We start from the raw sequence: 24,436 nt of genomic DNA, 5'->3' as shown, positions 1-24,436 counted from the left end.
ATTTAGCCACTTTTCAGACAAAAGAATCTGAAGCGTTTAAAAATAACTATTCCTGGGAAGCAGCCTGAGAGGCTACAAGCAGTCCAACCTTTTTCAGATTTTCTTTGCATCTGCCATAAAGTCAACACTAGACTCCCCAATCTCTGCTTTCCCAACATCGTCACTGTAGTACAATCCAAGTGACATTTTGAAGCAGCCTTACTTCACAGGAAACAGAGAACAATTTACAGTGCAGTGATTTTGAACAAATGTTTCTTTCTCCACCCCCACCCCCCTCTTCTGACATTTTGCTCAGAATGCTGTTTGCTTAAAGGCCGGCCAAGAGAGACCGGGTATGTTTTCACTGCAATGTGCTGTTAACAAGAGCACAAAACCCACGGGGGTTTGTTCAGGGAACCAAACCTTAAGAGCACTTGAAGGTTGCACTCTTCTTTCACCTGGAATTGCAAACTCAGGTGATGCATTCCTACTCTCCAAAAAGAGCATCACATAATATAGGCATCTCTGAGCTGACTTATTAGTAAATGAAGAATTGTTGGGGAGCACAGTGCATATAAATCCTTAACTTATACCCATTCATTTCGTGACTGTTCAAAGTTACAGTGGCATTGAAAACAGTGACAACTAACTGATCCTCACACTAACATCCATTGCAGCATCTCCACGTTCACGTGATCAAAATTCTGGCACTAAGCAACCGGGATGTTCGCCATTTGCAACCTTCCCAGTCGGCTTCCAACAAGCGAAGTCGATGGGGGAAACCAGATTCCCTTAACCACCACATGATTCAGTTAGTGATGTCAATGATTCATTTAACAACTGTGGCTAAAAAAGTTGTAAAATATGGTGCAACTCACTACAGCCACCTTGCTTAGCAATAGAAGTTCTGGTCCTAATCGTGGTCGTAAATAGTCCTTACCTGTAATGGGCTCCCTGTGTTTCAGTTGCCTTTTTCCCATCCAAAACTGCAAGCAGAAAGCAATGCTATTCTGCTTCTTCCCCCAAAGATTTTTTCCTTGTCCCTAATTGCATATAACTACCAAAAGTCCTAGATTACAGAATATTTTACGATTACACCAACTAGTCAGTCTTAACATCACAAAAGCTTATTGCACAGGAAGCATTACTACTGTATATCTGGCTTCATTCTAATAAAATTTCATAAAAAGAAAATCAATTCCACTTTTATTCTGGGGCCGCAAACTTTTTGGAGTTTCCTTTTCCAAGGAAAGGCACAGCCTTCATCCTGAAAAAGGAAGATTTTCAAATGGGAACATTTCCACCGTTCTTTAAAGCTCTTTTTGTTACCTTGACCATTTTAATGTTTTGTGGACTTCAATTCCCAGAATTCCACAGCCGCTAAAAGGAGCAAAGTGCAACTCCCCAAAAGTTTCAGCAAGCATACAGCTGGGAAATTCTGGAAGTTGAAGTTCACACATCTTAAAATTGTCAAGATTGAGAAATACTAATTAAAACTGAAAATAAAGGCGTACCAAAAACCACCACTATTCATAGTCTTGTTTAGGAAAGGGGCTCTCAGGTGGCGCCTCCATTTCCCCGAGAATTTCGGCAGCCCCGCCCATCGTTCGTATTGTGAACGTTTTGACAATGAGTCCTGCATGGAAGCATGCATGAGCGGCGTACACGCCCTTCTGTCCTCGCGCAGCCCCGCCCTGCAGCCGCTCACCAATCAGAAGGCAGCATCCTTCCCGTTCCCGCCCTTCTCGCACCCCTGCGGCCAATAGCCGAAGCATCGAGGAAAAAAATCAATAGCGAGAGGGTGGGGAGCGTGCATCCCACGAGCGCGAGGAGGAGGAAGAGGAGAAGGAGGAGGAGGCGGGACCCCGGCCGTTGGGCGGAGCAATCTTCGGAGAGCAATGACGCCGCGAAATTTCCAGGGCCAGCGAGCGCCTCCCGTCGGCCAATGGGCGGGGCCGCCGCCCTCTTCTCCCCGCCCTCTTCCGGGGGCGTCCCCACACTGGGGGGGATCCCGGGCAGGCAAACGGGGCGTGGAAGCGTGAGTGCGCGCGCGCGGGGGCGGGGCCCGAGGAGGATGGCGGTTGTCGTCACATGAACTAAAAAGCCGCCGCCGCCGTCGCGTCCCTCAGACAGTCCTCACGGGAGTCTCGCGCAGGTCACCCGCCGCCCCTTCAGCAGCAGATCCTCCGCGCCCGCTCGCCTTCCCTGATCGGCCGCCGCTCCTGCCTCCGCCACAGCCCTTGATGCCTTTGGGTGCTCGGCGAGGAAAAGATGCCACCGTCCAAGTCTCGTAAGATCGCCATCCTGGGATACCGGAGCGTCGGTGAGTCCCGCCCTGAGGTGCCCGGGGGTGGTGTTGGGTGCACGGCGGGCTCTGTCCCCGCTTCACCCGGCGGCGGAGAGGCTCGGGGGGTGGGCAGGCGGGCGAGGCCTTCCCATAAGAGCCCGGCGCTGGCAGGTGCCAGGCATCCGTCCGGGCCTCTCACGCACTGGCGATCGGTGCGCGTGGCGGATGCCGGGGCTGCCCTGGCCGATCGGCCGCCGTCGCCCGAGCGAGGTTTGCATTTCCCGCCTGGGCAGAGCCAATGCCACGGGCCTTCCTGGGCGGGAGGCGATCCTGGGAGCACGCAGGGATGCTCCCTCCGCTCTCCCGGAAGGCGCCGCCCGGGGTCTCCCGATCGCCCCCACCGCCACCCTCCCAGGCTTCCACCCGGCGGCCCCGATCGCGCCCCCCTGGCAGCGGCAGCGTTGGGAGAAGGGGTCCGGGTGGGCGGAGGCGCCTCCTCTCGCCCACCTTCTCCCCTGAGTGGAGGCTGCGAAGGATCGGTCCGATCTCCGCGACTCTCGCCGCCTCAGAAGGACCCCGCTGCCTTTTACGGCCGCCATAAAACTTTGGGCTGAGTTGGGTGGGAGTCACCGGCCCTTTCGGAGGGCACCGTGCAAACGGCGGGGAAAAGGTTAACGCGGGTTACGCAACCTTTTGTTTTGCTTCCTCAAATTACCACACTGTCTTTTGTGTGTGTGTGTGTCGGTGTCAAGGTGGTTTGGGCTTTTTGTCCCCCCTTTCCTCCCCTCCCCTTTCTGGAATAAAAAATTAAGGGGATGCTGTGAGCCGGAGGAGGATTAAAAAGACTACCTTGAGTTTCACAGAAGAATAAATGTAAACCGAAGGTGACTTTTAAATTGTAATATTCATTCAGCCTTGACTTGTTAAGTTCAGCAGGTGTGCTTGGAGTAAAAGTTTTCTTTTGTTTTCCTAGTAATTATAAATGTACCATGTGTTAACAGGGTTGGGCATGCCACAAAAGTGAAAGTGGTGCTTTAGGGAAAGCTATTTCCACTTCTCCAGCACCAATCTCATGAAGAAGACCACTTGCGCATTCTGCATCTTGGGTTAAATTTGGACAGCACTCTCTTTCTCTCCCTCTTTTTGTCTTTCTCTTCCACTTTCCCTCTCTCTTCCCCCTTTCTCTTTCTTTTCTTTCTTCCCCTTTTTCCCTCTCTCTCCCTCTTCTCTCTCTTTCTCTCTTCTCTCTCCCTCCCTCCCTCTCTCTCCCTCTCCCTCTCTCTCTCCTTCCCCCCCTTCCCCGCTTCTCTCTGTCTCCTGTACCTTTTCATACCTTTATATCTTTGCAAGCCATTTGTAATGTTCTCCGAAGGGACAAGTAAGTGAAAAGTCAAGATGGAGAGGATGGCCACATGTGCTAAAACCCGCTCTTTACTGTGCAGGTTGCCTAGTGTTTTATGTACAGTATATTAGTGACCTCCTCTCTTGTTCTAACACACATACTTTTTAAGTACTCTAATCCCACCATCTTCAATTTCCTTATATGTTATTCCAGATATTCCCACAGCTCTCTTCCCTATGAGTGGCAGAATTATGCTCTTCTATGCAGCCATCTTTTTTTTGACACACACATCACCTTCTGCCTACTTTTCCTTCTGTCCCCATTTCCCTGGCTTACATTTTCTCCCATTCTGTTGCAAATATTTTAGGGATATTTTGTATACTTGTCCATGATGGAATAAGGACTCCTGCATTGGGCAGGGAGTAGGACTAGAAGACCTCCAAGGACTCTTCCAGCTCTGTTGATTCTTTCTTTCTCCCCCAATTTCATTTCCCTTGTCACCTGCTTGCTCAGAGTTCTGAAGTTGAAGGAAGCTGTATTGTCCCTTGAATTTACACAGATAAAAAATGCTGTGAGTAAAGCTGCACAGTTGTATACAATTGGAGAAATCAAGAGATCTAATTCAGGAAGATTAGGTATTTCCAAATTTGCTTTCAGAATGTTAATTTTCAGATCAAGAAGCAATGAAGCACATTTTGTATTCCCATTTTTTGTGGTCTTTGTAATTCTCTAGGATTCTCAGTGTTGAAAATTGTCCAGAATGGCCTCCTACTTAAAATTAGGTTCCCCCTAATTCTGGCCCCCTTCTGGGAAAAAAGTGAAGAGTGAGCTCTTTTGGAGGACATTGGGAGGGGGAGTGTGTGTGTGAGATGTCAAATGGATGGGTCATATGTGTTTTATGCTTTCATTTTTCAGGTTCTTTCTATTATCTTGCTATGATGTTTTACAAATAGTTGAGAGTCAAATTAGATTGCAAAGGTTAAACAAAATTTTAATCAATTAATAAACAATAAACTGTTACATTCCGAGGTCCTTAAATTACAGGATTGTTATGGTTTGATGTCTGTGTTTTGACTTTTCTCCAGGAACATCAAGGCAACATAATTAGTTCTTCACCAACCTTCAACCTGTTATTCCAGCAATAATTTCAAGCAGTAGTTAGGCTGGAAGAGAGTAACTAGTACAAATTACCTAATGAATTTCCTTTCTGACTGACTAAGTATCCTAGAAAATTACAAAGTGAATTTGAACTTGACCCATGCCTCTAATCTTCTACCAGGATTCATCTCTAGTTAATTTTCTTCACCACCTGATTGTGACTTACTTAGGTGATCACCAGGAAGAGTAATAAAGTAGAGGCAGACTAGTCTCCTTGTGTGGTAAAGAAAACTATATGGGTATTTACAGAAAGTCAGCAGAAAGCAAGCTAGATAGAAAATTTACATTTATTCTGCAATACATACAATCTCCTAATTGCTACTGATAAACTAAATGCAGAATCAGAAGAAAAACTGAGGACAGTAGTCTAGAACAAAACCCTCTCAGATTATTTGACAATAAAGTGAGATTTGTTGAACATGAAATGTGAATTTGTTCCTAAGGAAATTTCCCCTTTTCTAACTGCTGAAAGCAGACTGAAGCTTTCTTAGGAATTACAAAGACTTTGCAATTTGTATTGTTTCTCATTATTTCCCCTAACTGGCATAACAAGTAAATGTAGGTTAACATGCATGCATAGTTTCTTCTCTGGCTATTGCATTTAAACATGCAGTTGACAGAACATACTGAATAATACTAATGTAGATTTTCTTGCATTGAAGAAATGTGATCACCTAGTTGCTATTGGTGACCTCAAAGCTTTCCCTAGTAATTACATTTGTGAATGATTTTGAAGGAGGAGCTCCTTTTTAGAATCCTGTGAGTGTGTTGGTGATATTCAGGAACAAACTAATGATCAGCTAGAGTGGATGTTCAGACTTATTCAGATAAATGTGTTAATTTTAAAAATATTGGTTAAGGTGAGCAGAATATAAAAGTCAATTGTTTTAGGACTGGAAAACACTGCATAGTTAAAGACTTACAATTAGAGATATTTTGCAGACATAGACTTACAAAACAAAATGTAAGTGACAATTACACGCTATGTTGTCATGTATTATACAGCATATTGTTAGGGAGTTACACATGGCAGTAATCTCTTCTGATGCTTATGCCTGGTTCAATACTTGGTTTGCCTACAAGTGAAATAACTGGATGCTTATTGAAGTTCTCATAACATAAATCAGTTTTACTAAACATTATAAAATGCCCCTTTATGTCACCTACCTGCTTCTTACTCCAAGAGAGAATCATTGTATTCTACCCCCAGATGATTACAAGCTAAACTGAATCTACTTTAAAGATGTATTATCTGCTTCCCCCTCCCCCCCTTTCCTTTAAGGGCTTTAAAGAACTTTAAACAAGGAGCCATTGACATTCTTTACATATTTGTTCTATTGTAAACAGAGTGATGTTAAAGAACAAGATGAATCAGAGAATAGATCCAAAGTCCAACCAGGTATATAGGCTTGGGCCGCAACATCTATGTATATGGGAGGGTTGCATAATAATGAGTTGTCTGAAATCAAGTAATTTCCATGCAAACTAAAGAGAAAATATCAAAGGTAAAATGATTAGCAGTATCACAGTAAGCTTTGGGGTGTGTTTACTATATAATGTGGAAATATAACAGGTAATTCAGTCAGAATTTTTATATTATATTCCTATAGGGAGCTGAACATCGGATTTAATGGCCTAAACACTTTCAAAGGCATCTTTCTAGCATTTCTCTTTCATTTGTATGAATTTTGTCTTCTAGTATGTATATTTTTGAACAAGAGGTTGAACCCCAAGAACTAAGCATGATAAGTATGCAAGATTAACCTGTAAAGTCAAGCTCTATTTTTTATTTTTTATAAGCATTCAAGTAACTTCATCATACTCATTCTGTGCCAAAAAGTATAGATTTCCTGTTTGAGGTAGATTCAATTGTTTTATTAATATCTACAAATTACTAAGACCTACCATATATAGTTCTAAAACAGTATATGTGTTTTAAAGACAAGACTTGAATTATTATAAAAGAATCATTATTCTAGTCTTCCTTTTCTTAGAAAACTAATGGGAATATGGAGAACCAGTAGTTAAGTAGTTTGAGACTCTGTTAAGTGCTTTTTAAATGACCAATCAGCAATTTCCAGCTCAGTCTACCTCAAAAGTTTCTCATGGGGATAAAATCAGGGGAAGATCTCTATGTGTTCTCTTTCAGTTCTACAAGAATGGTCAATAAAAATGTAATACAGTACAGTAGTAAGAATCAAAAGGATGCAGTCTTAGTGAAACAGATTGGCAATTCCTGTTGAGGTGTGACAATAACTGTCATGGGGAAGAGGATCAGACTTTCAATTGAAAATTATATATAATAAAGATATATCTAAGACCATCTGTATGCTTAACTTGTTTTCCAGTTCTTTCTCCTTTTCTATTATCCCATTTTTATTCTCCAAGGACACAAACAGATGTACCCTGAAATGGGAAAAAGAGAATAAAGCTACATGTATCAACTGGTTTAAATAAACACCAGAATTTGTACTATCTATAGTCCTCAACTTACGACCACAACTGATTCCAACATTTCTGTTGCTAAGTAAGAGAGTTGTTAAGTGAGTTTTGCCCCATTTTACAACCTTTCTTACTACAGTTGTTAAGTGAACCACAGCAGTTAAGTTAGTACCCGTGTTTCCCAGGAAATAAGATGGTGTCTTGTTTTCTTTGACCTCTGAAAAACCGGCTAGGGCTTCTTTGAGGGGGGAGGGTCTAATTGACTCATCTTGTGGCTGCTCACACACATCGCCCCTGGCCTTCATTTCACCATCAGAGCCTTCCGGAAAGCCTTCTGCAACTGAAAAACAGGCTCCAGATTGATGTGTGCATCACCCCCAGCTTCCATTTTACCCTCAGAGACCTTCTGCAGCTGATAAGAGAGCTTCGGATCAATCTGGAGCTCTTTTATTGACTACAGATTTCTTCCAGAAAGCTCTTTGCAGCTGATAACAAAACTCCAGATTGATCCGGAGTTCTCTTATTGGCTGCAGAGGGCTTTTCGGAAGTCCTGTCAACGCAAAACGGAAGCCAGGGGCACCCCACACATTAATCCATAGCCTGTTTCTCAGGGGCAACATGTGCAAGCAGTGGCAAGCGGCCACAGAAGAAGGCGAGGCAGATGTCAGGGTGCGCGAGGCCTGGTAAGTAGGGAAGCTCCACCACCCCCCATCCTCACCCTAGCTTAATTTTTACCTGTGTGCCTCACCCCACCCTCTGCTCCCTAGGGTGGGTGGGGTCTTAATTGGGGCTAATTTTGGGGGTAGGGCTTAATTCAAGTGCATGCGTTAAAAACATAGGGCTTCTTTTCGATGTGAGTCTTATTTTGGGGAAAACATGGTAAATGAATCTGGCTTCCTATTAACATTGCTTGCCGGAAGGTCTCAAAAATTGATCATGTGACCCCGGTATACTGTAACCATCATAAATATGAATTTGTTGCCAAGCATCTGAATTTTGATCATGTGACGATGGAGATTCCGCAACGATCGTCACATTTTCAGTGCCACTGTAACTTTGAATGATCACTAAACGAATGGTTGTAAGTTGAGGACTACCTGTACCTGCATTATGCAGAGAATTATTCTGGAGATGCAAAATACTGTATTTTCCAGAATATAAGACACACCTTCCCCCCCCCCCCCCCAAAAGAGGATGAAAATCTGGGTGCATCTCATACACTGAATACAGCATTTTTGCCCGCCCAAATCCCCCCCATTTGGCAAAAATGGACATGCAGAGATTTTGGGAGGTTTGCAAAGTGCTTCTGGGGGCTGGGGAGGGAACAAATGAGCAAAAAACAGTCCGTTTCTGCTCATTTCCCTCCCCCAGCCCCCAGGAGCACTGTGCAAGCCTCCGAAAGCCTCTTCATGCCCTTTTCTTTTTGCGAAAAATGGCCCATTTTTTGCTCGTTTTTGTCCCCTCCCCCAACCCCCAGGAGCACTCTACAAACCTCCCAAAGCTCTGCATTCCCCCTCCCCTTTTTGTGTGCAAAAAATGAACCTGCAGAGGGTTTGGGAGCCCTGCAGAGTTCAAAAACATGCTTTTTAAAAAATTTACCTCTTCAAAATCATGGTGCGTCTTATACTCTGAAAAATACGGTAGTTTTCGGAGGGAAATCAACTAGAGAATCCAAAGTGAGAAAGCTCTAATACTGTACTGAGAAAATAAAATATCTGATGAGCATTGAATAGATCTAAATTTGGACGGATTTTGATTTTTTTTATTCATTGACTCATTGAAGATCCTCAAAATACCAATCCTATATTAGTGTGCTTCAACCGTAATCAGAAAATGATCCACAGAATAATCGAATAAAACTCACCCTTAATTATTAAAAACGTAGACAAATACAATTAAGGATCTGGGTATAAATTTGATGTATAGAGGGGAATTGGACAAAGAAAGAGTTTGTTCCATAAAGAAAGAATTCATATTATCAAATCATCTTGGAGTACTGTGTGCAAATTCTGACATTAATGTGTTTCATTTTGCTGCTCATTGTGTTTTAATTATTCTAGTGCTGTGGACAATTCATTCAACATTAGATGCATTTGGGTGTGTGTGTGTGATTATGTTACATAGCTACACTTTGCAGAGTTGTCAAATCTTTAATAATAAAACTGAAATAGTTCAGCAAAAGTTAAACATGTTGGGTGTTTGTAAGGAGTTTGCACTGGATTCCCATAGTGCTAGAGCCTAGATCATGCTAGCATGTTGGCTGTTCCTCAATAGTAGCCTAAAATGCCAACTTTAATTAAAAGCTTCATTTTATGCCTGCCTAGTGGCAAATCTTACTGCAGTGAACTTGTAAGTGGGAGCAGTAAGCACTAGAGGCAGTATTCTTAACTGTAATATTGAGCCAGAGAAAGGGTTGTCTAAGGACACTGTGCTAGAATTAACTCTTGAATTACCTATATGCATTTGCTTAGCTTTGATACCCCTTTCAGAAGTATTTGATTACTTAAACAGCACCTTTAATACACTATGTCCCAACATTTAGATGTTTCTACTCTACTTTCTAGCAATATTTATTTACAGATTGGCTTCTTTAAGTGGGCTGCATAACTTATGTATCCCATTGTAATTGAATCTTGGATCACTGTGCTGTGGGCATTTTTGATATAAGTAGTTCCAAAAGGAAGCTATTTGATACAATCAAATCAGCATAGTTCTAATATTCTAAAATTCCAATAGTTGTGTTTGAAAAATGTGCACGAGTGCTGTCTTTGAGGATGAATTGCACTCACTTATTTCAAATATTTTTGTAGGAAAAAAATAAGAATACTGGATTGAATTCTCAGGACCACATGGAATCCTGAAAGCCAAAAGTCTTTAGCTGCCTTGACTATTTTAATTTATATTTTCCATAATACACATTTGGATGTCTGTTCTTCATGAGTGATGTTGAATATATTGCACTTTGTTTGAAATTCCTCTTATATTCTGCATGAAATAGAAAGGTCATACTTTTATGAAAATCAATTTAGGCATCAGATTATAATTAGAGTGTACAGCAGAATGTGATGAAGTTTAATCTTAGGTTGATTTTGGTCTGACAAGCACATTAAGTGGATTGTTGAAATATTAAGTTTTGGTTCTGCAATTTAACATTGTGAAGGAAACTACAATATCCAAAGAACATAAAGTGGGATCCCCATTATGCTTATTTGCTTGCAAAATGCTAGATTTATAGAGAGAGCACTTTTCTATAAAGAAAAGGGACAACTTCATATATATTTGAATGTTGAACTTGGATTTCTCACAGTCCTGACCGAACATGGCAAAATAGTTTCAGAAATGGAAGGATTATTTTCCTCAAAAGCAATTTATTATATGTGATGCTGATTTGTTAACTTTATTAAAATCATTCTAAAAAGGCCTAGAGACAATGTTCTTTATCCTGGCTTTGGTACTTTCAGTATAAGATTCAAAAGTTTAACATAGTCTTTCTGTTCATATTTGACTCAATATTATTTGTAATTTGGTCCATCAAGTGCCTATAATTCTGTTGACAACTTCATAAATATTAGTATTATTCTTTGTTTATCAGACTTCATCTTTCTTTCATTTTTGTCAGCTCAAAGCAGCATGCGTGCCTAATACTCCTGTCTTTTATTTTGCCTGCAACAATAACACTGTGGGGGCAACTGTCCCAAAGTCACCCAGCCAGCTTTTATGCCTAAAAGGATTAGAACTCATGGCCTCTAAGTTTCTAACCCAGGACTTTTACCTACTCTCTCAATTCTCTTTCTTTGCTTTCATCAACATCTTCTAGATTTAAAGCTTTACGGTATACAGGTAGTCTTCAACTTACAACCACAATTGGGAATGGAATCCTTGTTGTTGAATGAAGCAGTCTTAAGTCAAGCTACCCAGGTGACTGTTTTGCTCAGGGACTGCAGTGCCAACACTCCCAGAGCTTGGGTCTGTGGGATCTGAACTCCATTTTTTCACCCCGCCAAAGGAATTCAACTCCCCTCAACAAACGTTTCTTTCAACCAGTTCCTCGAGACAAGAGGGAGTCAGCCCTTTTGGCGGGCAGCAGCAGCTTACAACCTTCCCTGCCTGGTTTTCTATTGAACTTTCTGGGGAAACCCACCAAGAAGATGGCAAATGGCAGTTGTATGACTGTGAGACGCTTGGCAACTGGTCATAAGTGTGAACAGGTAGCCAAGCACCACTCAGATCACAATCATGTGACTGTGAGGTAGGGGTGATAACCTTTTACAATGGCCGGCAGTGTTCTATGAGCCAAAAATTACTCTTTTGAGATTGACCAGGCGAGCACCACATATACCAAACATTCTGTATAGGAACCATTTCATGTACAGAATAGCTAATTTAGGATGGCGCGTATAGAAACCAGAACTCGGGTTTTCTTGTTATACAGTATATATGAAATGATACAGGGCTGTTTGGTTCTCAATGGAAAGCAAAACAGAATTATTGTGGTTAAGAGCCTAAAAAGCAGCAGGGGGGGGGGGAAGCTAAGGATGGGGGGGAATTACAATTGTGCAGACTTTGGCAACAATTGGAGAGAGAGCAGAAAGGACGCATTAAATATTTCTAGGTTCCTTCTAGATTTTATTTTCAGTTAAAACCTGGAGTACAAAATTTTCCAGGCTTTGTTTCTGCAAAACTGACACATTTGAAACATTTTGGCAAGACTTCCAGCGCCCTGTCTGTAGTATTTACAGATAAAGAGTTAAATACAAAGAAAGTTAAAAAGACCATAAGTCTCAATGACAGTGACAACAATGACAGTGAAGAGATTTGGAAAAGCCAGTAAAATCATCAAGGCAAAGAAACATTTTCCAAGAGCAGTTCTAATAAATAATAGGACTGTGCATAATTTTGCAAAGAATTTAGAAATGCTTTTTCAGAGGTGGGTCGTTATGAACTTGCAAACTGGTGCTGCATTGATCTCCCACACGTTCAATACTATGAAGAACCTTTTTGAAATAAAATCCAAAAGACATTTTCCAGATTTTACTTTTCTAAAAATACATTCTTAATATTTTGAGAACTGTTTTTTAAATTTTAATAGTGGAACATTTTTTTACCTTCTGGATTTTATTCCCAAAGAGCTTTTGTCTATATTTGGGAATTGTTAGAAAATAGTGTGACAGAAATTTTGTATTGGTAGATTGGGGCAAAAATCATGTATTTGGTAATAGAAATTGGATAACTTGTGAATTTCCAGTAAGATTAAAATATTGTATTAATGGTGACAAAATTAGACCAAAGTTGGAAGAACAGGTAGTCCTCGACTTACAACAATTCATTTAGTGACCATTCAAAGTTACAATGATGACCATTTTTCACGCTTACAACCATTGCAGCACCCCCATGATCATGTGATCAAAATTCATGCACTTTGCAATTGATTAATTTATGACGGGGCAGTGTTCCCGTGATCACATGATCTCCTTTTGCGACCCTCTGACAAGCAAAGTCAATGGAGAAGCCAGATTTACTTATCAACTATGTTACTAATTTAGCAACTGCACTGATTCACTTAACAACAGTGGCAAGAAAGGTAATAAAATGAGACAAAATTAACTGTCTCATTTAACATCTGAAAGTTTGGACTCAGTTATCGTAAATCAAGGCCTACCTGTATTCATTTTTTTATATTAGGTAGGAATTGAAGTGTATATAAATTATATGAATAAATACGTATAACACTATGTTGAAAATGTATTTTGTGTTTGATTCCCTTCTTCCATTGTTGCTATTTGCTTTTTTATTTGCGTATCCTATCCCTTTAACAACTAGAAAATAGCAGATTGGATAGGATGCTGTTGATTCTGACTATCAAAAAAGCTTACCTAAAATGATAAGTAATGAGAGGTTAAGGAATGTGACTATTTTAACTTTGGGCCATCTGGATATGGTCTTCAACTCACAGAGTTCCCAACTGGCCATGTGTGTTAAAAGTAGCCTGAGATTTTTTGCAAATTTTTAAACATATTAAACACATTAATAACATAGGTTATTAATATTTAAACAATTATAGGCAGAGACATTTATGTAAAACAATTTATTTGGATAATATAGTGTATAATATAGGCGTATACATTTAATAAATAAGTAAATTTACAGCTTTTTCCAACTTGGTACTTTCAGCATTTCACATTCTGGTTGCAAATTCTGCAAGTTTTTGTCCTAACATATTAGGACGGTATCCAGTTGGGGAATGCTGACATATATTGCTATGTATGTTATTATTTTGAAACAAAGCAAACCTTTCAACTTCAGAAATTTCCCTTATGAAATTTTTGTCAGTATTGAAAGTGAGCAATATGATCCTGGTGCCAAAATTATTTGTCTTCTCTATTCCCTTCTTTTGTGTAAAATAGAAAAAAATGTTTGAGTAATAAGAGAAAAAATAGCTCTCTATTAATAGCTCAAGCAGAGAGAAAAAAGATTGCTGCAACTTACAAAAATATGCAAGAATTGCACCATTCTTGATTATTTCAATGCCCTAATAGCATAAGATTTAATGTTAATGCCCTTTATTGAATACTTTTGCAGACTGTTCTGGATTTATTTACTTACAATCTCTTACATCCACCCACAGTTGAACTGATAGACTGAAATAATCACTATCACTGGCATGCATATCACCAGTAACTTCAGTCACCATGTCCACATATAACTTTATACATTTTATTCCTAATCCTTTCCTCTGCTTGCCCATAAAGTATTACTATCTCCCATTCAGAATTAAGCATCTTAATCATATGGTCTCTTACGTCCTGAACAATTGCAAGTAACCCTGTTTCCCTGAAAATAAGACCTCCCTGGATAATAAGTTCAATTGGGCTTTTGAGCACATGTGAGTTCAGCCTTTTTTAAAGCAATTTTTCACCCTCCCCAGGCTCCAGAGGCTTTATAGGAGCCTGGGAAGGGTGAAAAGAGCCTCCCCACTGTCCCGGAGGCTTAAGGAGCTTCCCTGCAGCCTCTGGAGCGCAAAAAAACCTGCCCTATGGGCAAATCGGAAGTTCAGGAATGGACTTCTGGTTTGCTCATAGGGTCATTTTTAGTCCTCCAGAGGCTTCAGGGAAGCCTCCTGAAGGTGCCTGAAGCCTCCAGTGGGGCGGGGGAGGCTGTTTTCACCCTCCCCAGGCTCCTATAAAGCCTCTTGAGCCTGGGGAGGGCGAAAAAAGCATGCAAAAAATGGGGGGAGCGCCTCTCATGCATGCATGTGCACTGGGGGAGTCATGCGTTGCATTATGGGTGTGGCACGCCCATGCATGACTCTCCTGCGCTCCTCCCCTTACGGCACATGAGCCAAAAAAGGTTGCCATCACTGCCCTATACCATTGCAAACCAATTGCTGTCTAATATCTTAAAAACCTCCAGTGATGAAGTACCCACAATCTTTGAAGGGAAGCCATTCCATTTATTTATTGTTTTCACTGTCAAGAAATTCCTCCTTAGTTCTAGGTTGCTTCTCTCCTTGATTAATTTCCACCCATTGCTTCTTGTTCTACCCTCAGGTGCTTTGGAGAATAGTTTGACTCCCTCTTCTTTGTGGCAGCCGCTGAAGTCTGCTATCATGTCTCCCCTAGTCCCTTCTTTTCATTAAACTAGACATACCCAGTCCCTGCAACCGTTCTTCATATGGTTTAGTCCCCAGTCCCCTAACCATCTTATTGCTCTTCTCTGCACTCTTTCTAGAATCTCAGTATCTTTTTTACATCTAGCGACCAAAACTGGATGCATGAATAACTCATGAGATTAAGATGAAATGTTAAGAATCATTCCTGATTTAATAGGAAAGGGCATAACTATTATCTAAGCTGCACAAACTAAAAGTTAAACTGTAGCTTCAATAGTCTCCCTCCTTTCCCACTATTGTTTTCAAAATAATATGAAAATGAATCATTCCAGATATCCCTAAAATGTATAATAGCCTTCTCTCCAAGTGCTATGATCCAAAAGGGCTTGCCTTATGAAAAGATTCCCAGCAGCTTTGTGAGCATTAGATTTGGGCGTGATCCGACAAATGCGCACCGACAAAACCGCACCGCGATGAAAAAAACAACATAGTGGGACGCGAAAACAACGTTAGGGTTAGGGTTATAACATTGTTTTCGCGTTGTGGAATGTTTGTTTCGTCACGGCACGGTTTTGTTGGCGCACATTTGTCGAGCGCGCATTTGTCGGTGAACCAGATTTGGGCAAGATTCCAATATATCTTGAAGACATCCGGTAGATAGGGATAGTCTAGAGCAAATTATTTACAAGACTTTGAATTAAACTAATTTCTGAGACTGTTCCAGTTTTCACTCAGAGATGACAGCTGATATGAAGATAAACTATGCCAATGATTTGGTACAGGCGAACATGTCCAACTTAAAGATCCAGTGTTCTGTTCTTCCCACTCAAAATAGAAAGTAGGCAGGCAAAACAGTGCCAGTAATCTTATTCGATTATAACTTTATAAAATTATAATCTACTCCAGAATCTTTCAGTCAGCTCTGAATTGTAGCTGAGGTGCAACCTGCATGCCTACATTTTGTTGGCAAGAATGAAACATGAATGTCACATAGCTGACATCTTCTGGGATGATATTCTTTTTACATTACTATAATTTGATTTGTTTGTTTTTGAATACTACTACTTATATAATGTCAGGGATTCTAAATTATTGCTTTTTCTCATCCAATTTTTCTAACAGATGCATTCTTTTACAACTGTGATTGCAACATATTTCAGGCCCTACACCCAGTAGAGTTTTATGCATAAAATGTTGATCCTAATTTTAACATATGCACTGTTTGGAATCTCTATGTAATAACATATAATGTGTATGTTGCTTGAATGTAAGTCCTAATGCTAACAAGAACTTGAGTGAAGAATAAATGTGATCAATGATCATGTGAAGAAGATGGAAATAGCACTTGAAAAACGAGTTTTATATTTCATCAACATAAACATTGGTCTAAACTGGTGTTTTTCAAACATAGCAATATTAAGATTTGTGGACTTCAACTCCCAAAATTCCCAAGCTGGCATGCTGTCTGGGAAATTCTGGGAGTTGAAATCTATACATTTTAACATTGCCGGGTTTGAATAACACTGGTCTAAACAAAACATTAAACCAGACATAAATTTATGCCAAACTATTCTTTGAATGAAGGTACAATATATTTTGTGTCTTTATGCATGTTTTAATGAAACTGATAGGTAGTGCCTACTTCTGTTCAGTCTCCCCTTTTCCTCCTTCCATTCTTTCAGATAAAACAGGAACTTCCTTTACTAACAAAACCACCCTGTACAAGGTAAGAAAGAAATTAGTCAGTGTTTTTTTTTTAAGTAAGTGAAATCTCTTCTTTGGTTTCCATGAATTCTTTAAATACGCAATATTAGTACTGAAAAGTATTTATTGAATATTCATCTAAAATAGTATTCTGTATATTCTAGAGTAGGCTTTTCAAACAGTGAGTCACAATCTTCTAGAGATATCACATGGAAATTTAAGAGAGTTTGCAACCACCAGAACTGGAATGATGATGATGATGGTGACAGCTAACAAGATAACAAGGTTTTTACTGTCAGGTTAAACTAAGGAAATTAAGGAACAGTGCTAGAATGTTCTTTTTGTACCCAGCAAACTTTTAACTCAGCTTTCCCTGTTTGGGAGTGATTGAAGAGTTGATGAAGACTAAGGGCAATATCCTCATTGCCTAAGTGTGCAAGAGAAATATTTATATTTCCTAAAGAGAATGAGTAAATTAGTCTATACTTTCTGGTGGGGGTGGGAGGGTTCTTATTTCTATTATACCCATCATTACTTATCGTTGCATATATTTCTGGATATTTACAATACTTTTCTAGTTATTACTATCAGTATCCATCATAGTGTAGGTAAAAATATACACACGTTTGTGTTTTGTGTAATGACCTGTTCTTATTGTGGAAGTACTTTCATGTTAGTGTCCACGATAGACAGCTGACCTGATTTTCTTCCCATCCCCTTTAAATAGAAGAACTTTTGGTGTTTCATTTGTGCTGCTTGAACATCTGTAGTCTGAGCATGGAGATTAGGCCTAACCTTGTAAATTTTGTAAGTTTGTCTCATGCACAAGGTTGGGAAGGAGGAATCGAGTTAGAATCGAATTTATTTACCAGGGGGCATATCGCCCAAACCTATTTACTATTTTAAAGAATGACAACATTACAATGATTTTCCTTTCCATATGATTTGTTCAGAGATGAATTTTAAGTCGCCCTTGATGAACCTGTGCCCTAGCATGTTTTTAAGATCAACTGTTCCTGTGGATGAAAATGCATACAGTAGATGAACAGACATCGATTAATTGGAAATTAGCTATGACTGGTGCCTCTTGGTTTTAGGTTGCTTTTAAAAGCATTCTGATCACCTGCAGTGTGATGCCAATTATGATTGACAATCAGCTATAGGAAGTTCTCACTTAACTGATTGCAGTTGGTACAATGCATGTCAATTGCCAAGTGCCTGAATCACAATCAAGTGTCCGTCAGGTGGCACTTGCGGAACTTCAAGGACTAGTCATAAATCTTCTTTTTCAATGTTGTTGTAAATTCAAACAGTTGCTGGAAGAGCAGTTGGTAAGCAAGGATTACTTTTCCTGTCTTGGTACCTTCCAGGTGTGATGTTACTGCTGCTGCCCCAAAATTTGGCCTTGGTGTCTGAAAATCTTGAAATTCTAATCCCATTACATCTGAAGGGTACCAGACTGGATCTATTGTAGATTCAACATCTCTGAGAAAAGTGATTATGGCATAACACTTAAAAAATATCTGTATACAGAGGAAATCTGAGGGATTTCATGTTAATTTGAAAGCTCAGTCTTTATTACACCATGACTCTTTCTCTATGGCGAAATACTAACATAAATATAACTTTAGAATTAGAAAAATGTAAACCTCAGATGAAAATACCCACTACGTATCATAGTTTAAAAATTATATTGCCTGTAGACAAACATATCAAGCAGAAATTCAGTAGGTATTTCATTAAGCTGGGCAGTATAGGCGAAAAGATATAGTTACATTTTAAAATAGTTTTCCATGTGTCTAAATTAAGGTGGCATTCTGTTTCATATTATATTGTGCTTCTGAGGCTTAAAATCTGTTATTAACTTATGTGTCGCCCAACAATAAGTACATTAGTCAAAATATTATTTTTCAGGGATTCAGCTTTGAGGATAGGTTTAATATTTGATTATAATAAGTCTATGAATTAAAGGATGGTTTATGCTCTACTCTAAGAATTGTGTCTATTGAACTAATAATCATAGCAACATAAGTGAAGAATGACGTTATAGCCAGTTCTTCATCACAAAAAAAAAAGATTTCTGGTTGATGATCAAAATAATATTGTTTTAAAATATATATGTTGTCCACAATCAAAATCCCAATGGAAGCAAGTCATTTTCTATAACTCTAGAAGTAATTGTGGTGAATTGAAAGCTGTAGCATCTGACATGTAAATTGTTGTGATTTCACTTGGAGCAGGTATTAGGATAGCCTTCCCTCTCCTGTGTTTCAGGAATATGTTGTTCGTTTGGGCAATCTGGGTATATACTTTGTATATTATGTATCCAGAAGTGCTTTGGGTTCAGTTTGTGGCATCTTCAAGTAGGGCTTGAATGACAGTCATCTAGGAAAGCTTTAAAAGTTGGTGTCAGTCAATGTAGGCAAGGCTTCCCTCTCCTAAGGTTTTTTAGATTATTAGGGCCAATACTGGCGATGTTTGCTGGGCATAAAGAGGGAACAACGTTGGAGAAGGCTGTTATTGCTAGAACTAGATAAATAGTTTATAGTATGGTAAGATTCAGAATATCTGAATTGAGGATTATAAAATAACCATTCCTACGTACTTCAGCTAAACAAAATCAAGCCATGGAAAATATTTATGGACTGAAATTCCTATCATTTTTTCAGATCTCAGTCCATTTTTTTCAGGATGCTGAAAAACAAAAATCTGTCTGAAAAAAATGTTCTTAATGTATAGTGCGCAGCACTTGTAATACTTCCTTTGCTTTCTTCATAGGGAAATCATCTTTGACCATTCAGTTTGTGGAAGGCCAATTTGTTGATTCCTATGATCCTACCATAGAGAACAGTAAGTAATTCTGAACTTTGCACAATCAGAAGAATTCTCAACTATTTCACACAGTTTCTGTATCTTGTTTTTTTTAATGTTTTCCCCTAAATGTTTGGCTATCTTAATGTTAAATGTTCAATAAAGACAGAGATATATTCTATGGATATTATATACACATATACTATACTGTGGTAATACTTCTTATACAGCCAACTCTGTGGCATTTAATCATGGTTCTCATTTTTTAAATAAAATAAAATAAAATATGCAGCTACCAAAATATATATATATATGCTGCCATTTGGCTTCGGTAGGTTTTCTAGAACAGTCTTTCTACTTTCCAAGCTTGTGCCATTTTAACCCATTCTCTCCAGGCAGCAGACTTAACTAACCTAGCAGTCTTTTCATTGCAGGAGGCCCTTCCTGGGAACCACTTCCAGATATTCTTACAATTTAACCCATACATAAGATAAACCAATGCTCAGTTAATTATGGAATTCCTACTATTGTAATATATTTTATATTATTTTTGTTTATTTTTCAGAATATGGATCAATTTAAGATTCAATTATTTTAACATTGTTTACATTAAATTTTAACCTGTCTTTGCCCAAACTACCTCAATAATATGCTAGAATTTTATATTACTAAATACATCAGAGAAATCTCTGGGCAGTATCTAAGGTACTTTGTCTATAAATAAAGGCAAATATATGTGCCTAGGATCATGTTGCAAGATCCAGTCTGGGCCAGTCACTGGGGCCAAAAGTTTACTTTTCTGAGCTTTCGGACTCCTGCTGGAGCCCATCTTCAGGAAACCTCTAAAAGAAGTTAGAGAAGTTCCCTGAAGATAGGTTCCTGCAGGAGTCCGAAAACTCAGAAGAGTAAATCTCCAGTCCTGGTGACTGACCCAGATTGGATCTTGTACTTTGTCTGCCTCTCAAAAATGGTATCTGAAGATTTTCTTATTAAATGTCAATGAGTTCTAGCCGTCTCTTCCCACACATCTACAAATACATCCACACACATGCTGAGTGTACCGGAAATCAGGCCCCATAGGCCAATCACAATACAGTTTATTTATTTATTTCTCAGAAAAAATGTTATTGTACTTAGGAATGTTCAACGGTCACATGTCAAATGAGAAAGGAAGTGCTTAGAAGCAAATAACAACCAAATCATTTATAGTTTAATTCATGTAATAAATAACCATGTTTTTCGGAGTATAAGACGCACCAAGGTTTTGAAGAGGCAGATATTTTTTTTTAAAAATTGCACTCTGCAGACCTCCCCAAAATGGCTCATTTTTTGCAAAAACGGGCCTGTTTTCCCCCAAAAAAAGGGCATGCATAGCCTTTAGGAAGCTTATAGAGTGCTCCTGAGAGCTGTGGGGAGGGGGGGGGGAATTGAGCAAAAAAAGGTGCATTTTCCACTCATTTCTGCCCTCCCCAGCCCCCACGAGCACTCTGCAAGGCTCCTAAAGGCTCTGCATAGCCATTTTGGTGAAGGGGGTAGGGTTTCGGGAGGCAAAAAATGTTCTATTCAGTGTATAAGACGCATCCAGATTTTCAGCCTCTTTTGAGGGAAAAGGATGCGGTTTATACTCCGAAAAATACGGTATCTGTGGGGCCTTGGTACACCCTGTATAGGCAGGTGCATACGCAGACACACAAAACCATACATTACACTGTATGTGTGTGTACCGTATGCACATAGACAATACTATGCCACATGGTTTTAGTTAGCATTCCTGAAGGTTATTTAATCTTATTTCAAAAATATAAGTGTGAACACTATTTCTCATATTTAACACTCCATTATAGATGAGAAGTAAGAGTTCTACAATGTGTTGGCCTGTAATAAATATTAATTGTAGTAATTTTAGAGAACTAGGTCATTTTTTGTTTTTTTGTGTTTTTTTCCTCCCTTGTGTTTGAATTGGAAACATTTGCAAATATGATTGTTGTCTGTGAATCATAAATATGTTTAGAAGTCATAAAGCAATATCTCAATCCTCAACGAGGATTATAAAACAAGTCTGAGATTTACAAAATTCTGCAGTTGTCCAGTGCAGAAAATCTAGTTTGGCTGTATTCAAAATACATTCACAAAACCTTTGAGACTTCATTCTGTATGTATGTGTATGTATATGTATATGTATATGTGTATATATATATATATATATATATATATATATATATATATATATATATATATATATATATATATATATATATATATATATATATATATATATATATATATATATATATATATATATACACACACATACACATACACACACACACACACACACACACACACACACACACACCAGATTCAGTTCGGTAACTTAAAATTTGGTTTTGTAATCATGGCATCTTTCAAACGTTGAAAGATGAACTTGATTTGAAGTCTGTTGCAAAGAACAGAATTGATGAACTGTCTTAGGATGTGCTGAGCTGTCCACCAGCAGAATTGGCTGGAGAATTCTGGGAGTTGAAGTCCACAAGTCTTAAAAGTTGCCAAGTTTGAAGACCTCTGGTCTACTGTGTTACTGCCAGGAAGCTTGTGAAACCTTGGTGGAAAAATTCCCCAGCGCTCCTGTTTTGACTCAAATTCTGAGACCTTGGTAGAAAAGTTCCTCAATTTTCCTGTTTTGACTATAAATGTTTGAGACCTTGGAAGAAAAATCCTTCGATTTTCCTGTTTTGACTATAAATGGTTGAGACCTTGGAAGAAAAAATTCCCAGCGCTACTGTTTGGATTCAAGTTAGCTTTGCAGCTGGACCTTCTCTGCATAAAAGTGCTTAGATCAGTGGCTTTGGTATAGCAGCTATTTCTTCAGCAATAATGAATGTTTCACAAGATGTATTGCATTTATCACTCTGAAATTTTATCCACCCCACATTGCTGCTGATAGAATATCTAATGTTTATATTTGGAATGATTTGGATGGCACTAGGGAAAAGAATAAGACATAGATTATACAGATCATTTCAACATATTTTTTTTTATAAAATAGAATTTGATTTATGCTAACAAGATGCTGGTTTCATCGAACATTCACTGTCAGTCTTGTAGTCAAATGCTGCATTTCTTGACTTCCGTCGACTGTAACAATTTCTCTTGTTTTCATGTGCTAAACACTTTCACAAGATGATGGATATGCCAAGCTGCAGGTACTAAATTGGGGCAGGCAGCCTTAATGATAGCAGATACAGTTCATGAAATGGAATTCCAAATCTAGAAACCTGCTGCTATCAAGCTTAATTAACTTTAAAGATTCTGATTGGCTAAGGAAATTAAATTCATGTGTAATCAAGTACAATATATTTAAATGCAGATAAGTAAAATTGAAAAGCAAGAGGCATATGAGAAACAAGGATATTAGTTTAAACATGATTTTAATTTTGCAAATGTAAAAAAAAAAGCATTTAGTCAGTTAAAATGTAATTACTTGAGTCAGCCTTTTGTTAAATATTGTTTATAATTTCCTAGATGAGAAGAATCATAAAGTCCTCAAGTTCAGCATCTTCCTGCAGGGGGGAATTATAAAATTTTCCAATTCAGCCTGCAATTTCTAAGCATTGTGTATGAGCAAATGGACTGTAAAAAGTAACTTTTTCTGCCTCTGAAAAAGCAATGCTAATGCTGTATTTTATCAAATGCATGATTTTAATGAACGATGCATCTGAAACAATAATATATTCTTATTTTTATTTGTCCAGCATTCACAAAGCTGATTACTGTCAATGGACAAGAATATCACCTTCAAGTGGTTGACACCGCTGGCCAGGTATTAGTTTGGGTTCAATATCTTCAAATTGCACAGATATTTGTTGATGTCCTTGAAGAACTGTGTTATGATCAAATGGGTTCAGTCTTTTTAGTGTTACCTTCTTCACACCCGTTTTAACTTTCCAAGTTCACTAAGATCCAAAAGAACAAGAGCAAAAGCCACTACGAAGTCAATTCCAGAGGATTTGTCCAACCCAAGTGCAGGGGATGAACCATAACCTAAGAAAATGTCTCACACAAGACCATCTGTAATTCTCAGATGGATAAAGGAAGAGGCAAGATTCTGTTGCCTACAACCTTAAAATATAAGTAGTATTGGCAAAGTCTGTCTCCAACAGGCAATCAAGAAAATGCTATGGTAAATGGCAACATCTCTGAAAGGTGCTTGGGCTGGCTAGGAAGGCAACCAAAATAGAACCTTTAGAACTTTGGGAATGTCTCATAATAAGCAGCAGGATTAAAGTTCAGATCTTTGGAACTTAGACTATTGTTTGGTCCGGCCTTTTGTGCAATACTATTTATGCCCGTTCCAGATTTTGCTATAAACTGAAGTCTTAAGTCTAACCTTTGTAATACAGTTGAGTATGTGCAAAGTTACTAAAGTGGTTTATCTAATTTCGCATTCTTAACAGCAAAAACATAAAATTGATAAAATGTAAATCTAGTAACATAATCATTTATTTTAATAGTCTTCTTGCAACTCAATTTTAATATAGCAATTTAGGAATGCAAAGTTCAGTATTACTAAATAATTCCCACTTAGCATGTGTCAAAATCATTTGGTTAGAAACTTGATTATATGGACATGCCATTTTCCGTAATACTGCTTCCATGCCTTACATTTTCAACTGATTTCTTGCTGACCCTTGTACAGGCATTGAAATCTTTCAGCTATGCCTGGAGATATTATAAGACACAGTAGTGAAAAGATGTCCGTTTGTGTACATTCATCTATGGTGTTCCAATATTGTGATGATTGTGTTTAATCTTAAGCATCAAAGGTGTGTGTTGCTACAGAACTTCAATATGAAGCTTTCTCTTCCAACAGGATGAATATTCTATATTTCCTCAGACCTATTCCATAGATATCAATGGCTACATTCTTGTTTACTCAGTCACTTCAATAAAAAGGTAAATTATGTTTCTATGTACCATACACTATATCTTTGTTGTCTGATTTTGATCTGTTTTAATCTGTGCTTCAGTCTTTCCATAAGAATAAAAATCTGTTTTATGGGTTGCTTTTATATGCATTGAGGAGTTACAGCACATGAGCTAAAAT

At 38.7% G+C, this 24,436-nt stretch overlaps 1 protein-coding gene across 2 annotated transcripts in view; it reads left to right on the top strand.

Annotated features, from left to right (window-relative positions):
• The first annotated feature begins 2,026 nt into the window (after positions 1-2,026).
• RHEB (Ras homolog, mTORC1 binding) overlaps positions 2,027-24,436 on the top strand; it is a 30,850-nt gene continuing 8,440 nt past the window's right edge. The window contains exons 1-4 of one of the 2 annotated variants that reach the window (XM_014076021.2): positions 2,027-2,302; positions 19,300-19,371; positions 23,085-23,155; positions 24,203-24,285. In XM_014076021.2, the coding sequence (XP_013931496.1) occupies positions 2,251-2,302; positions 19,300-19,371; positions 23,085-23,155; positions 24,203-24,285 (278 nt within the window). In that variant the 5' untranslated portion in view covers positions 2,027-2,250. The remainder of the gene's footprint in view (positions 2,303-19,299; positions 19,372-23,084; positions 23,156-24,202; positions 24,286-24,436) is intronic. The other variant, XM_014076022.2, reaches the window with a different exon arrangement.

Source organism: Thamnophis sirtalis, unplaced genomic scaffold (genome assembly GCF_051295495.1).
Source record: "Thamnophis sirtalis isolate CommonGarterSnake01/CBP01778 unplaced genomic scaffold, rThaSir2_p1.2 scaffold_4, whole genome shotgun sequence".
Taxonomy (NCBI): Eukaryota; Metazoa; Chordata; class Lepidosauria; order Squamata; family Natricidae; genus Thamnophis; species Thamnophis sirtalis.
This window is presented reverse-complemented; position numbering and strand designations above follow the sequence as displayed.